The sequence below is a fragment of the Cnephaeus nilssonii genome (assembly GCF_951640355.1).
Source record: "Cnephaeus nilssonii genome assembly, chromosome: 9".
Classification (NCBI taxonomy): domain Eukaryota; kingdom Metazoa; phylum Chordata; class Mammalia; order Chiroptera; family Vespertilionidae; genus Cnephaeus; species Cnephaeus nilssonii.
The window spans coordinates 4,685,974-4,701,881 of NC_137080.1; the positions used below are offsets into that span (position 1 = coordinate 4,685,974).

At 44.1% G+C, this 15,908-nt stretch overlaps 2 protein-coding genes across 4 annotated transcripts in view; one reads left to right on the forward strand and one right to left on the reverse strand.

Annotated features, from left to right (window-relative positions):
• Window positions 1-1,452: 1,452 nt before the first annotated feature.
• On the reverse strand, window positions 1,453-8,367 carry GTF2H5 (general transcription factor IIH subunit 5). Of its 2 annotated transcripts, none has more exons than XM_079781048.1 (3): window positions 8,304-8,367; window positions 7,196-7,259; window positions 1,453-1,850 (listed from the first exon to the last, which is right to left on the reverse strand). In XM_079781048.1, the coding sequence occupies exons 2-3, from the start codon at window positions 7,228-7,230 to the stop codon at window positions 1,670-1,672; spliced, it is 216 nt and encodes a 71-aa protein (XP_079637174.1). In that variant the 5' UTR covers window positions 7,231-7,259; window positions 8,304-8,367; the 3' UTR covers window positions 1,453-1,669. The 2 variants fall into 2 exon arrangements, with proteins under 2 accessions (XP_079637174.1, XP_079637175.1); XM_079781049.1 differs by lacking the exon at window positions 8,304-8,367 and adding an exon at window positions 8,111-8,236.
• A 67-nt stretch (window positions 8,368-8,434) lies between these two features.
• SERAC1 (serine active site containing 1) overlaps window positions 8,435-15,908 on the forward strand; it is a 35,111-nt gene continuing 27,637 nt past the window's right edge. The window contains exon 1 of one of the 2 annotated variants that reach the window (XM_079779938.1): window positions 8,435-8,565. The gene's annotated coding sequence lies outside the window, so the exon portion shown is untranslated. The remainder of the gene's footprint in view (window positions 8,566-15,908) is intronic. The other variant, XM_079779939.1, reaches the window with a different exon arrangement.

The window sequence follows — 15,908 nt, forward strand, 5'->3', positions numbered from 1 at the left end:
GCTGCTGGTGTGAATATAATACCTTGGAGTGGCAGCCAATGACTTGTGATCATGAGGCAGTAAGCCAGGAACCAAAAGCCAGTATGATTAGGATGGCAGAGCAGAAGCAGGTGAACACCTGGAGCTATGTCTCCAGACTTCTTGTTACATTAGAAATTAAGCTTCTTCATTGCTTAAATAACTCTTCACTGGTGTTCTTCAAGTTAAAAGCATTACTGATACAGATGCCTCATCCATCTTTTTAAAACTGTATCCTTTACAGGTAGGACGTGGAGGTACTTAATAATTAGTTTTTGAATAAGTGATGGACTGAAGGAACTGAATAACAGAATATCAATGTAACTAATGCCAGCATATTTGCAATTAGATTCTGTACTTCCATTTCTTTTCTCAAATACAATAAAGTTGTATACATCCTGCCACTAGAGAAAAATTAGTATGAACACTTGACTAATGATGAAATTTTCTGATGTATGCTTATCAAATTGAGGTTTAATGAATGTACAGTTGATTAAATTTTTAGGACTGATTTATTTATTAACCAAAATATCTTGAATGTGGTTGAGGCAAACAATGGAATACCTACTATATAGCTATGAGAATGAAAAAACTACAGTTGGCCCTTGAATACACGGAGTGAGCAGAGTGGTTAGGACACCAACTTCTGTGCAGTCGAAAATCCATGTATAACTTTTGATTCTTCCAAAACTTTATTAATAGCCTCCTTTGGCTGGAAGCCTTACCAATAACATAAAGAGTTGATTAAAACATATTTTGCAAGTTGTATGTATTATGTACTGTCTTCTTACAATAAAGTAAGAAAAAATAAAATGTTACTAAGAAAATCATATGGAGAATACATTTACATTATTTATTGAAAAAAATCCACGTATAAATGGACTTGCACAGTTCAAACCCATTATTCAAGGTCAACTGTGTAAGGTCACACGACAGTGCAGATGACTCTCACAAACAGAATGCTGAGTAACAGAGGCCAGACAGGAATACATGCTGCATGATTCCATCGGTAAAAAGTTAATAAATAAGCAAAACTATGCTGTTCAAAGTCAGCACAGTGTTGGCCCTTGGGTGTTTCTATGAAAGGGCTTTTGGGATGTTGGTAATCGTCTCTTTCTTGATCTGTTTGTTGGTTACGTAAGTGTGTTCAGTTTGTGGAAATTCTGAGGTTTGTACATTTATGACTTGTGCATTTTCTGTATGTATGTCATGCTTGGATTAAGAATTTCTCTGAAGTTTCTAGGTGAAACAAAACTAACCACACCCAAACTACAAAACTCACAATTATTAACAAGAAAAATAAGCATCTAGGCTAGACTGATAATTAAAAGTCATATTCCATTATATTCCTAATGTATTAAATTGTGATGAAAAGGTAGGCAAACAATTTATATTTTAATAAAGGACAATATAAAGTCAAGTTATAGCCAAATGTTAAAGTTTTGTGTGTTTTTTTAATTCTAGTAAAAAAAAGAAAACCACACACACAAAAGAACAGAACAAGAATATCAGCTCAGGGGCTTTTTTCTGAACAAATGATCCCCGGGTCTTTCCCGCAGCATGCTTCTTAGCAAGGCTCTAAGTCTCGCCTGTCACGTAAGATACTAAGTGATGAGTCTCTTGCATCTGTTACTTTTAATATCTCATATTTTCACTTCTGGGTAAGAGAAAAAGCATTTTGGTCCATTAATTCACCTACTCGCTCCTGGAGGACATTAACCAACTCTGCTATTACGAAGACATGCGTGTCATCAATGTCTTGAATGATGAACTTCTTCCCTAGGGCATTTGACTCATCCAAGTACAGCAGAAACTGCTTCATGGCAGGGTCACTGTAGAGGTAAACACATACTGATGAGAAACCTTATTGTCAATTTACACCAGAACCTGAGTGGTTAGAATTTTGAGCACGTAGAATTTTTAGGTTAAGTTAAAAATCCTAAACTCTCACTCCCACTCTGCCTTAAGTGTTAATGATTTATAGATGTAGCTTCATTTTAGAGCTGTTAGTGTAAGTTTAAGAGAAAGAGGCCAATAATATTTTGAAAAGAATTTGTCACTGACACGTGAAGAATATTCAAAGCTTTGTAGTTAATAGAGCCTAGAATCACAGCCTCCTTGACTGACTTTAAAAATGAATTTCCTTACTTGTCCACAACCATTACATTTAAAAAGCCAATAGCTTTTCACTACCTTGCCAGTGACACATTAGTTTACAAAACCAGTTAAATCGTCACTTTATAAAGCAGGGTGCACAGCTAGAGTCAGATCTGGATTCAACCCTGGCTTTAGCACTTACTTGTGTGACCTTAAAATGTACTGAATCTCCCAAAGCCTCAAAGTAAACCTACATAACAGCATTGCTATAGAAATTATAGGAGAAAAATGCTAAGAATAGTATTTGATCTGCAGTTGGTACTCAAGTATTTTCTCCTTCCTTAAAATTCTGAAGCTTATAAGTCTGAACTATCATTCAGAATCTTTAAAGAAAATTCTAACAAAATATCTTGTGAATGCTGAGCTCAAAGAAGAGATCGAAATTCAATTCTATTTATTTGTGGCTTTATTTTGGAATGAATAGAATAATCAGAAGGGGAAAAGGGATATAATTTTTTGGATTTACCGAACTGTGTCTCTTTCATAAAAGCCATGACAAGGGATGAGTATAGCTACAGAAAAGAGTCCAAGGACCACGCCTTGGACAACACAACATCAAAAGGTTAAAAAGGACAGAGCAGCCAAGCAGATTATAAAGACGAGAACACTGCCGAAACCGGTTTGGCTCAGTGGATAGAGCGTCGGCCTGCGGATTGAAGGGTCCCAGGTTCGATTCCGGTCTAGGGCCAGTACCTTGGTTGCGGGCACATCCCCAGTAGGGGGTGTGCAAGAGGCAGCTGATCGATGTTTCTCTCTCATCGATGTTTCTAACTCTCTATCCCTCTCTCTTCCTCTCTGTAAAAAATCAATAAAATATATTTAAAAAAAATTATAATAAAGACAAGAACACTGAAGTAGGAAGAAAGCATGAAGAGCCTGGAAGCCAAGTGAACAAAGGCTATCCAGGAAGAGTAAGTGACCAACTGGGCCAAATGCTGTTGTTAGCAGGTATAGGAAGACAAGGACTGGGAACTGACTACTGGATTCAGAGTTGCTGGACTTGGCAAGGGCAGTTTTGGTGGAATCATAGAGGAGAAAGCCTGACTGAAGTGGGTTTCAGAAAAGAAAGAAATTAAAGAAAGTGAACACAGAAGGCCTTCTGGGAACTCTGGTACCAAGAGCAGGAAAACAGAGTGGGAGCTGGCTAGGGATGTGGGAATCACGAGTTTTCACCTGGGAGGGGAGGGTAATGATATGTTTGTGATGCTGATGGAAATGACCTAATGGAGAAAGAAAAGCTGATAAAGCAGGAGAAAAGAGGAGAACTTCTGAAAAGGTGTTCTTAAATAGGCAAGAGGGGATGGGATCTAGTTCCCAAGTAGAAAAGAGTAATGGGCACAGACAGATCCATGTGGTGAAGACTAGTGGACATTCCCTTCTGATTTTATTTTCTCATTTAATCAGGAAGCAGGGGATCTGCTGGAAGTGAGGACAGGGAAGTTGTTTGAGACATGAGAAAATGAAGGCATGAAATACTATACTTCATCCATTGTAAGAACCATCTTTCCTCACATTTTAACATCTTTAAAATTGGGACAAGTCTTATAATCAAGAGCATGTTATAGTATAACTGGCAGAGGTTTTTCTTAGAGGTACTTAAAATATCGGTAAGTTATAAAACTGATGAAATCTTAGAGTTAATTGCCTGTAACAGCTTTACTAGGGGTGGGAGAAGTGCATTAGGAAACGTTGTAGGTTTGCTGGCTAGCATTCAGGCTCCATACGAGTTTATCAGTCATAAATCTGAAGTGAAACTAATTAGTATGTTTGCATGTTTTTCTCCAGCCACTGAGAATTATGGAGGTAAAGGGTCAGAGAGGGCGAAGAGCTGAATTTTAACAGATTTGGTGAGTGTGACAGAAAGGCAAGGGAGTTGAATATGTCTTTGAGGGAACAAGGATTTCATGGGCTGTGGAACGTAAGCTCGGAAAAGAGGAGAGTGAGATGTTGGGGTGGTGAAGGACAATGAAAAGGTGGGAGAATCAACAGACTGTATATCTGGTAGAGTGGAGGAAATTAGAGAGACATGGGGCCTTAGAGGGAGTGAACAGGAAAGGAGGGGGTTGTCAGTTAGATGCCTACAATGGAGATTTTGGAGTAGGGACAGATGTAGTTCTATGTGAATGAGTGGAGGATAAGCTTCCTGGGAGAGGTCAGGGAACTGAGAGGACATGGTATTGAAAGGACTGATCACATGGGCATCAAAATCACTAAGAACTTGATAGGACAGCTCCTGGAGAGTGACCGGTAGTCTTCAAAGAAAAACCCTCAAGGAAAGATTTGGGTGTTTGTAGATTATCCCAAAGTGGGTGGTGAGATTCAGAACTAGGAGTTACTATGGAAGAAGGAAGGAGAATTTCTAGAAGTGGCAAAGAGGAGTAAGGTAGATACCTATCCCATTTCCTGACCCAATGGTACAAGAGGTATTAGAGAAACAACCCAACACTTGACAGGGCTGTGGGAGAAGCAGAGCCCTCAGGAGAAAGCAGGTTTTGTTACAGCCTAAAGGAAAGGGGCCTGGGGAAAGGAAGAGGAAAAGTTCAGAGAAGAGGCTGAGGGTACAGGGGATTCTGCTGTTCTCTCAGGTCCTAGAGGGCAAAGTGGGAAGGATGGGGAGGAGATGGAATTAATAAAGCGGATGATACAGCCATAAGACAATGCATGTAAGAGGAGTGAGGGGTGCCAACGGAAGTATGTGGCCTTTTGGGGGATTGAAACAAGAAAGGGTCTAAGGTATAAGAATGAGGGTCTCCTGACAGATAGTGACACTGAGACTGAAAGGCAACAATAGCCAGTGATGGATGGGAGAGAGAAGGGGGTCCTTGACAAAGATAGGTAACATAATGAAGGAATCAGGTAGGGTGCCTGAGGCTTCAGAAGGGAGCAGATGTTCACTAATTAGATGTTTGTCCTGCCCTACAGATAGGTCAGAAAAGGTTACTTCTGGTGATAATTCTTATTATGGGCAAGGCCCCTAATTTAAAGTCCTCTATGTAAGTAAGCGGGGACAAAAGTTTTTCTTGAGCCCGCAGGATCTCAACTGCCTTTAACTCAAAATACTCTACATATCCCAGAGGCACATCTTGGGGTGACTCATTCTGAACCCCTACACATGCTATCCTTGCTACTTCAGCCATCTCTTGTTACACTTGCATTACACATTACTTAACAGTTTTCTTTAAATTACTTTCAAATCAACTTTTAAGCTTAACTTCACTTGGTATAAATCACCAGTCATCTTGATCTGCTTATTTTTTTCTCAAATAAATTAAACTTGTCATATAAAAACTAATTTTGTGTTCTAATTCCCTTCTGCCCCCAAATGTGTGTTCTCCTACCAACCATCTTGAACACCAGTGGTATCACTAGGAAACTGCTGACAAATGAGATGACTTAAGAGAGTGGCTGGTTAGTTAGGCAATTTATATCAATGGCCTCCATTAAACTTTTTGAAAGAAAATGGAAAGCAGTCAATTTGAGATTGAATTCTCAAGTCTGTACCTGGAATATAATTTGTAATAATTCAAAAAGATAAAAGTTTAAGGGACAATTTGTTATGAAATGTACAGGGCCTGAAATATCTTGCCTGAATACAGGGCTAGTCTACCTCTACATTGTCTCTGGGAGAACCTGCTGGCAAGGCAAAAAACAAAACCCAGTGCCCGTATGTACAATGGCTTCCAGTGTGTTACCTTATTCCAACTCTTTCCACCACCTGACACAGCCCACTTACCTACATGAAACATTCCTAACCGCCCTCCAACTTCACTGGCTGTTTCATTCTGAACTGCTTTTGTTGGTGTCTCCTCTACCCAAACTTTAAATCTGCACTATGCATTGGTAGCCTGCTAGTCACATGTCAGTACTGAGCACCTGAAATTTGGAGTCTGTGAAATATGCTGTAAAATAAAATACACATTGAATTTTGAAGCTTTAATATGAAAAAAGACAGCACAATTTTGAAGACTTAGTACAGACTCTGAAGCCTTACTCCATGTTGAAATATTGTAGGCATACTGGGCTAAATAAAATATTAATTTCACCTGTTTCATTTTACTTGTTCATGTAGCTACTAGAAAATGTAAGATTACATATGTGGCACACAATATTATTTCTATAGGGCAATGCTACTATAAATGCAAGAAGTGTCCTGGGATTTGGACTTGCTCCTCCCTCAGCCTTGCCATCATGTACAGTACCATTATCTATATTATGACTCATATTAAGGGCACAGAGATACAGTAACAGTATTTTCAGACAGTGGAGTGTTCGCAGAGCAGGATTCCCAGGTGAGACAGAATTACTGGCGGGGCAAGCAAACAAGTGGAGACTGAGCAGTTCAGGTTTCCAGCTGCGCTGCATGATAACTGAGCCCCACATTAGCTGGCTTTGCGGAATGGACCGGTGCAGGGCGTGAGCGCCTCTGCCCATTGAGGTTTCTCCTTTCTCCTTTGAAATGTATGACTAGTTTAAGCAACCTTCAACTGGCTCGCTTAGCTTTTCCCCCTGCATTTTTGGAAGACCATAGTTTGTGAGGTGAAGACTTTGCAGACCTTGAAATTCTGTGGTAGGCAGTTAGACAGACATGAGCAGAGCAAGGATGGTCACCCGGGCAGAAAGCCCCAGGTGCCTAGCAACGGGCAAAACTGGGAAAATAAGGACCTCACTCTCAGGATAACCTTTCCTCCCCTAGCATATCGCTGGTCATTCAGTTTAGACTCCCTGACCTTTCAGATCGCTGGTCATGCCGCTCTGGGACCCCTGGCCTGTTGCTAGTTATGTGGTAGACCCACAAATATGCTGCCTCCCACCAAAACTGGGTGGAAATAATGCCAATTACATCAGTTCAACAGAGACATGGAAATCTGGCACCAGGAAGAAACTTAGCAACAAAATCTGTCCCATTTGTTATCTAAGTAAGAAAACTGAAGTCGAGGAAGGTGAAAAACTTGATTCATTCCGATCTTAAAACAAAAGAAAAAAGAAATTTAAAAAGCTCATTAAGATCAAAGCTACTAACCATTCTATAAGCACTCCTTTCAAGACGTTGACCATCTTTTCCTCAGTCAGAAGCAGCAGATGACCTTAAAAATGCGAATAAAAGTAAGATGGTGACATACAATTCAAAAGCATCAACATTAATACACTTTGGAAATTTACCTCTGAAATGAGGCAGAATATGAGTAAACATTTAAGTCTGTGAAGACAGAGAGCTAACATTAAGAAAACAAACAGATATTCTGACCTTTCAATAAAATTACAAGCCTACTGGAATATTAATGTATAAACCTTACTTGCAAACAAATTTTACCACCAGTCAATCCTAATGAAAGCAAGCGGCTTAACTACACCAGTGTGTCCAACCCAGTTTTTAAAACATTAGTTGAGCCCTAGTTGGTTTGACTCAGTGGACAGAGCGTGGGTCTGCGGACTGAAGGGTCCCGGCTCCATCGCCAGTAGGGGGCGTGCAGGAGGCAGCCAATCAATGATTCTCTCTCATCATTGATGTTTCTATCTCTCTCTCCCTCTCCCTTCCACTCTGAAATCAATAAAAATATATTTTTAAGAAAGTAATAAAACATTAGTTGAAAGATTTCTTTTCCCACCCAGGCGTATGATTTAAAAAAAATAAAAAAAAGATCCTGGGAGGCAGAAATCACAGGATGGTAGCTCCGAAAGAGGCCTTAAAATGATATATTGAGTCCAATCATCTCGTTTTACAGCTGAGACAGAGCCTTTGAAGAGATTAAGCCGTAGCTCCCCCGTTCTCTCCCCACAGGGTACAAGGTCTTCAGACTTGTGTTCATTCACCAAATACATGACATTCCCAAGGATCTAAACTAAAAGGAGAAAAAAACCCAGCCCGTGCACGCCAACCTAACCCTTCAGCTCCTACGCCTGGTCCCCCGGCACCGCCTCCCCAAAGGAAACGCACGGTTCAGTCGCTGCGCGCCAGCCGCCCGGCCCCGTTAGATCAGGCCCGAGCGGGTGCGGGGCACCGCCCTGCACCCCAGCAGCTGGAGGACAGGCTTCTGGGTCTCTTCACCCGCCTCTCTCTTTCTCCGGGACCCCCACCTCTTCCTCGCACCTCACTTTTCCCTCCCGTTCTGGGAGCAGACGCCACGTACCTCCACCCACAGAACCCGCAGCTCTCCAGCGTCGCCTACAGAGCACGCAACGCGTTACGTCATCGCGTCGGCGACGCCCTGGAGGGTGGGAGGCGGGGTGTGGGCGGGGCCGAGGGGGCGGGGCGGGGCGAGCGGGGGCGGGGTCACGTGCCGCCCGCCTCCGGGTGGAGGGCGCGGGCCGGCGGCCGGGGAGGAAGGTGGTTTCCTAGCTGACCCGGCCTCGGAGAGCTGCTGCGGGCAGGCCCAGCCCAGGTGCCGGCAGGTGGGAAGGGGAGCCGGGCTTGCGGGGGCGGGCGAGGGCGTCCGTGAAGCGGGCCCAGCGGAGAGCAGGGCCGGTGGCGGCGGGTCGGCTGTGGAGCGGCCGGGGCGCCCCCGCGTGGCCTGGCGGGCCTCGACTGACCCGCTGACCGTCCGCCGGGCGTGAGTGAGGGCCTCTCTCGAAGCCTTCAAGCCCACGCTTCCCCGGGCGACGCCGTTCTCTGGTTCTTCTCCAGGACCCAGAGAGAACGTGTGTGTGTGTGTGTGTGGGGGGGGGGTGCCATCCTCGGCGCGGTGGTGACGGAATGCTGATGAGGACCAGACAGTCTCCCTGCAAACGGGGCCCTTCCAGACCCAGGTGCCAGCTCTGACCCGGAGGCCCAATAGATTGAATGCTGACAGGTCTCTGAACCCAGTAACGGTCTTGTTAACCCGAGAGACCCCCGAAGGTTCTAAAATTCACCCCTTCCCCAAACTCCGGTCTGTATTCTAACAGCGCCCTGTCTGTCTGTCTGCTTTTACCAGCGGAGATACGCGGTTCATGCGTTCTGTTCCTGAGGTTACATTGTAGGTACTTCAGTTGAGCTCATGCTGCTTGCTCACTTGGTGTGTTTATGTGATTTACAAACCCAGCCCCTCCACGCATTTCCCTTTTCCTATTCCTCAAATCTTTTCCTTCCCGTTGGTTTCCATTACTGTTGTGGGCAGCTGCGCTCTCTCTTTAATCTGCCTCTAAATAGAGTTCTTCCCAAGTATCCTTTTTTTTTTTTTTTTTGCTTTTTTGGTTCTTGCATGCATTCTTCTCTTTGACCGTCTCAGCAGTTCATCACGTTGACCCTCCCTCCCCCCTTGTGCTCCAGGTGCCATCCTGATGCCTGCACATTAATGACCTGTGCGTCCTTACATGTGTCCTCTCAAGCTGAACTGTTGTCGGTGGTGGGACGGCACTGGGTGATAGAATTAGGACAGATGGTCCTCGTGGAAGGAAAAAGTTTTAGTCCTTAAAAATTCCAAGTCACAGGATGGGAGAAAAATGAAACATTGGCTTGGAGGGTTATAGCCAAATATTTAAGAAAAATAGATAAATTCAGGATCCAGTTCAATTTATAGGTGAAAAATAAAACTTTGAAGACAGCTAATTAAATTAGAGTCTAATATTCCCAACTGTGTATTATAATCTATTGAAACACAATTCCCGCGCCCCCTCCCCCGCCCCCAAATTCACTCTCAAGTGGAAGAGAGAGGGAAAGACAGAGAGAAATATTGATGTGAGAGAAACACATCAATTGGTTGCCTTCTGCATGTGCCTGGACCAGGACCAGGCCCCAGGCGGGGGAGGAGCCTGCAACCAAGGTACATGCCCTTGACCGGAATCAAACTTGGGACGCTTTGGTCCACAGGCTGACACTCTATATACACTGAGCCAAACCGGCTAGGGCCACACTCACACTAAAAATATATATGTATATTAGAGGCCCAGTGCATGAAATTCGTGCATGGATAGGGTCCCTAGTGGCTGCCTGCCGGGCCTCCCTTAGTTCCGAGCCGCCCCCTGATGGTCAGCGCACGTCATAGCGAGCAATCGAACTCCCGGTTGGTCGAACTCCTGAGGGGACACTTTGCATATTAGGCTTTGATATATATAGAAGACTTTCATTGATTTCAGAGAGAAAGGGAGAGGGAGAGAGAGAAACATCGATGATGAGAATCATTGATGGGCTGCCTCCTGCATGCCCCAAACTGGGGATTGAGCCCGAAATCTGGGCATGTGCCCTGACTGGAAAATTGAATCATGACCTCCTGGTTCATAGGTCTACGCTCAACCACTGAGCCATGCTAGCCGGGCACACTCAGACTTTTAAGAGACATATTTCTAATAAAGTATGACATTCACTAACAGTTTCAAGTGTATTTTCTAGCTTTTCTGTAATAAAAGGCCCAAAGTGAACCTAAGAGTTGTCTAGCAATCATTGTTTAACAGCTGAAATGAGTTCATTGCTCTGCTTAAATGGCTAAGGTTTTTCTTTGGATAAGGATTACCTCCCAGAAACTTGCATTTTAAAAGATGGCCCAGATAAGAGTTTTTGAAGAAGACCAGGTATTTGTATCTCAAAGGTGCAGGGAAAGAAATGCCAGCTTCTCCTAGAAGGATGTTGGTTTTATAAAGGCAATTATCTATAAGCATTTTGAGCCAAATGGGAGGTTTCGGGGAAGGTAAAAGAGTTTAGTGGGCTCTGATGTTCTGGAGTCATACCTCTTTACTTACAGTATTTGTAAAAGGGCAGGCAGTCAGGACTGGCAGATGCTGGCAAAGAACTAACAAATTTCTTCATCCAGTTTTGGAATGTTTCTTTCCATCTGGGTATATTTTTCTTTTATGCTCTATAGGAATTAAATCTAGTTTATGGGTTGTATATACAGTAGAGGGTCCTTTTTGAGAGCCATGAAGGCTTGCATGTATGGAAAAGACATTGATCTAAGGAGGCCTCGTCTTCCACCCATTTCCCTTGGGAACAGCAAATCAGGTCTAACTGCAGGACAGCATTAAACTTAAAGATGCCATTAACTGGCCAGACCTCTCCATTGTCCACTTACAGAGGGGCCAGACCCTTGCAAAAGAAGCCAGAGGGACTCAGGTCACATTCCTTCCAAAGGGTTATCTCAAGGCGCTATGGGCTGGTTCCCCATGTACGGAGAGACAGATAGATTCCAGGCTGAGAGAGGTGTCCCTGCTAGTTTCTGGGCTGTCCCGAGCCGTCCTGTGGTCTGAGAACCGCAGTCGGGCAGGCTCCCGTTCACCTGGGACTTACCCGAGGTGCGGAGTGCACACCCCGAGCTCTGAGTGCAGACATACCAACGGTCACAGTGATGGCTGAGCGCTGTAGCGATAGACTCACTCAGCTCGGACAGGGGGACTCAATGCTACACGAAGCCAATCCCAAGCGAGGTGTCCCTGCTTGTCTGCCTCTGGACCTAACCTCCGTACAGGGGGTGCCTAGAAAACTCATCCCACAGCTCTCATCCTTAGTCGTTGGGCTAGTGACCTGTTGCCCTGCCTTTCATGTTCTCCAAAGCCCTGGTCCTTCAGGAAGCCTAGGGGAGAGAGCGCAGCCGCCCCTCGAAGGGAAGGGAGAGTCCCTGTTAAGTTACCCTAAGGCTCTCATAGAAGTTGGTTTCAGGGACCTTAGGGAGTATTCAGAAAGGTGTTTTAAAAGACAGGGAACTGCTAGCCCAGCCAGCGTGGCTTAGTGGTTGAGCGTTGACCTATGAACCTGGAGGTCATGGTTCAATTCCCGGTCAGGGCACATGCCCAGGTTGCAGGCTTAATCCCCAGTGTGGGGCATATAGGAAGCATCCAATCAATGACACTCTCTCATGATTGATGTTTCTATCTCTCTCTCCCTCTCCCTTCCTCTCTGAAATCAACAAACAAAAAAGTCAGGGAACCTGAAAGGGATCAGAGAAGATCCCTGGTGACCTCTGTCAGCTGGGACGGCCAGACAGACAGACAGCACCTCAGGCCCTGAGGGAAAAGCCTGACTGCCTTCTCTAGGAAGATTAGAAACTGCTGGGTGTCCCTCATTTTTGAAACAATGAATTTAGGCTCTGATTTATCCAGCAAAAGGTTTTGTTTAGACCCTCAGAAAGCAGTTCCAATCAAAAAGCCAAAGCTATAAAGGAGCCATTCATTTCTTCCCTGACCTTTAGTTACCTCAATTCTGATCGATAGCCTAGGCGGACAGTGGTCGGCAAACTCATTAGTCAACTAAGCCAAATATCAACAGTGCAACAATTGAAATTTCTCTTGAGAGCCAAATTTTTTAAACTTAAACTTCTTCTAACGCCACTTCTTCAAAATAGACTCGCCCAGGCCGTGGTATTTTGTGGAAGAGCCACACTCAAGGGGCCAAAGAGCCACATGTGGCTCGCGAGCCGCAGTTTGCCGACCACTGGCCTAGGGTCTCTGAATCTTCAATTCTTCGCTCCACCTTGAGGATTTCAAAACAGCCTGAATTTAACTCCAGACACAAAGGAAGAAAGAGAAAGGGAAGAACATCCTTCCAGTCAAAGGTCAAGGGTCTCTCCCTCTCCATTGGCACTAGTAACCGGATAGGGAACAGCGAGGGGCAGGGCCTTGTGTGATTTTAGTGTTCCCGGGTGCACGGGCCTTGTCCTGCAGTCGGTGGATTGTCTAGTGCCGTGGTTGGCAAACTGCGGCCCGCGAGCCACATGCGGCTCTTTGGCCCCTTGAGTGTGGCTCTTCCACAAAATACCACGGCCTGGGTGAGTCTATTTTGAAGAAGTGGCGTTAGAAGAAGTTTAAGTTTAAAAATTTGGCTCTCAAAAGAAATTTCAATCGCTGTACTGTTGATATTTGACTCTGTTGACTAATGAGTTTGCCGACCACTGGTCTAGTGCAAACTTCCGCAGTCCATGACCAACAAATCCTGTCACAAGAGTCTTCCAGCGGCTTTTAAATGCTCGTCCCGTGCCCGCACAGTGCTGCAATCGGCAGGGAGGAAAGAGAACAGTTAGTCATGTCCTTCAAGGCAAGGTGGCAAGGACAACAGGCTTACAGTGATGAAACAATCCAAGTCACAGTAAGAACAATTTGGGTCACGGCACCAAATATGTTGTAGGCTGTGGGAATGGCGCCGGGTGGGGTCAGACCGGACCTGGGTTCAGCAACCTTGGTACTTGAGTTCTGGCTAGGAAAGATTTCAGAGCCAAGACCCAAACTATAAGAGAACATTTATTTATAAAATCCCAGAGGTAGAAGACCTAATTCCTAGAAGAAATGGGCTGAGGAAACAAGTTATACAGGTAAGGGAAGGCCCTTGGAGCTTGGGTGTGAGGAAGGTAATGAAAATGTACGGGGCGGGGGGGGGGGGGGAGGGCGGTGGAGGAGGAGGGGGAAAGAAAGGTGCAGGCTTGCTCCAGAGTGTGCTGGGTCATCTGTCCTGAGGGTTTTAAGGGTGGAGATTTTAGGGGAGGTCCTAGAGGGAGATCTCAGAATATTCAGCAGCTTCCTAGGTGGGTCCTTTCAGCGTCCAGATCTATCTTGATTGATCAACACCAGGGCAGGGGTTCATTAGTCAGTGCAGCTGGTCCTGAGGTCAGCCATGGGGTCACTGGTCTGGTTTTGCTGCTTTTCTGGACCTGGAGCTGAAATACAACGGAGGCCTAGATGCGATCTTTAGGATAGAAAAGCCAGGGGCCCAAACCACGTGCTTATACCAGGAGGAAGGAAGAGTGGCTATTGGAACTCTAATGCTACGCCACTTAGGGTTGTGGGGTTGGAGTTTACATTGTCTTCATAATGCTGGGACACGCAAGTTGAAAAATTTATACATTTGTGATCCCTGTTTTACTTTGGCCAAGAAAATTTAAAATTGTGCTATAGCCCAGAGCACATAGGACTCCCTCAGGAATTACTTCCACTGAAGATGAACTCTCAAAGATTACAAAGTATAAAAGCAATCCATGAAGAATAGCCAGTCTGACTATTAGAAAGAGTGGTTCAACAGACTTTAAGTATGTTTAAAGTATAAGGAAGATTTAGAAACCACGCGTACCAGTTGGTTTTTTGCTGCATTTATAAACTATACCAAACCCTAGTAGCTTAAACAAATCTGTGGGTTGAATATGGGGTTTGTAGGTTGAATATGGGGTTTGTGGGTTGAAACGAGTCTGTGGGTTGAATATGGGGTTTGTAGGGTCAGCTATAGGCTAGTCAGTCTGGGATGGCCTCACATGCCCAGCAGTTGGTACTGGCTGTCAGGTAGTACTGGTGGCTGGGCTGGTGGGGATATTGGGCAACATTGCTCGTGTCATCCAGCAGACTAAGCTGGGTATTTAACATGGCGGTGGCCACAGGGTTCCCAAGAGCAGCAGAGACGGAAGCCTCGGTGTGCACGTGCTTCCCCAGTCTCAGCTTGCATGATGTGTCTGTTGTCTGACGGACAAAGTCAGGTGTAAGGCCAGCCCAGCGTCAGTATTGGAGGTGGGGGGCACTACCAATGAGCACGGAAATAGGAAAAGGAGTAACTTGTGGCCATTTTGTTGTAATCTGCTATACTTCAAGACAAAAACTGAATAGTGTGTAATAAATAGCAAGCAAGTGTGAAAGTGAGCTGATCAGAAATTTTAGAAACAAGAAAAAGTTGTTGAAATACTCTGGATAGATTGAATGTGAGGCTAAATACAGCCCAATAAGTGATTGGTCAGTTGGAAGATAGATTTAGGGAGACAATCCGTAGTGCATGCTAGAGAGATAGAAAAAGGAAAAAAATATAGAAGTTGAGATTAGAATAGGAGGGTAGAGTAGAAAGTCTAACATACATCTATTGGAAGTACCAGAGGGAAAAACAGAATGGGGTTCTAAGTGATAGTTATTACAAATATTGTAATAACCAGCATTTAGTCCATGCTACTGTAGAGCCTAAGACCATCGGAAAACACTGATATTTACATTACGATTCATTAACAGTAGCAAAATTACAGTTATGAAGTAGCAACGAAAATAATTTTATGGTTGGGGCTCATCATAACATGAGGAACTTTATTAAAGGGTCGCAGCATTAGGAAGGTTGAGAACCACTGCTTTAACAGCTGATAGCTCAATTTTGAAAATGAAATGTATTTTAATAAACACTGCCTTTATGATTATTCAAAGTATGTATATACAGTTTTTGGGACACCCTATACTTCAGAGATCATTGGAAATCCAGTATTTAGGGGGAGGAGTGTGTGACTATTGAGAAGGATAGATAATGAATCAAGGTCCCCATGGAAGTGAAGGGATTGAGATCTAGAATATAGACCTTTAAAACAGTCACCTACAAGTTTCCCTGTTGCCTAAACTAGTTTGCTTAGTCATCAATTGATGTGCTGGAATCACAAGAAAAAATCTTAAAGCTTTTTATTTTGTGCTGTCTAACATATTTCTTACACATGTACATAAAATAATTTCCCAGTAATATCTATAAAACTGCTAGGAATTTTTTATATGTTGAACCAAAGGATCATTTTCCACATTAATCCAAGAGAAAAAAGAAAAATGTCTCACCCAAAGAGAATCTGATATGATTCCAGAACACTGAGTTGTTCTAGAAACCATTGCATCATATTTAGATCATCTTTACTCAGTTGGTGAAGCGGTAGAGCAACAATTCTCCTTTGACAGGGTGCCAACAGTGAGCAAGTGTCCAAGATTTTAAACAGTGTTGGGGACCATCCTGAAGGAGCTGGAGAAAAGCTAAATACTTCCCTGGGTCCTAAGTAGACCTTTCATTCAGAGTTGCTTTTCATTTCTGTAGGGCCTTCAGCCATCAAAGGTAAATAATA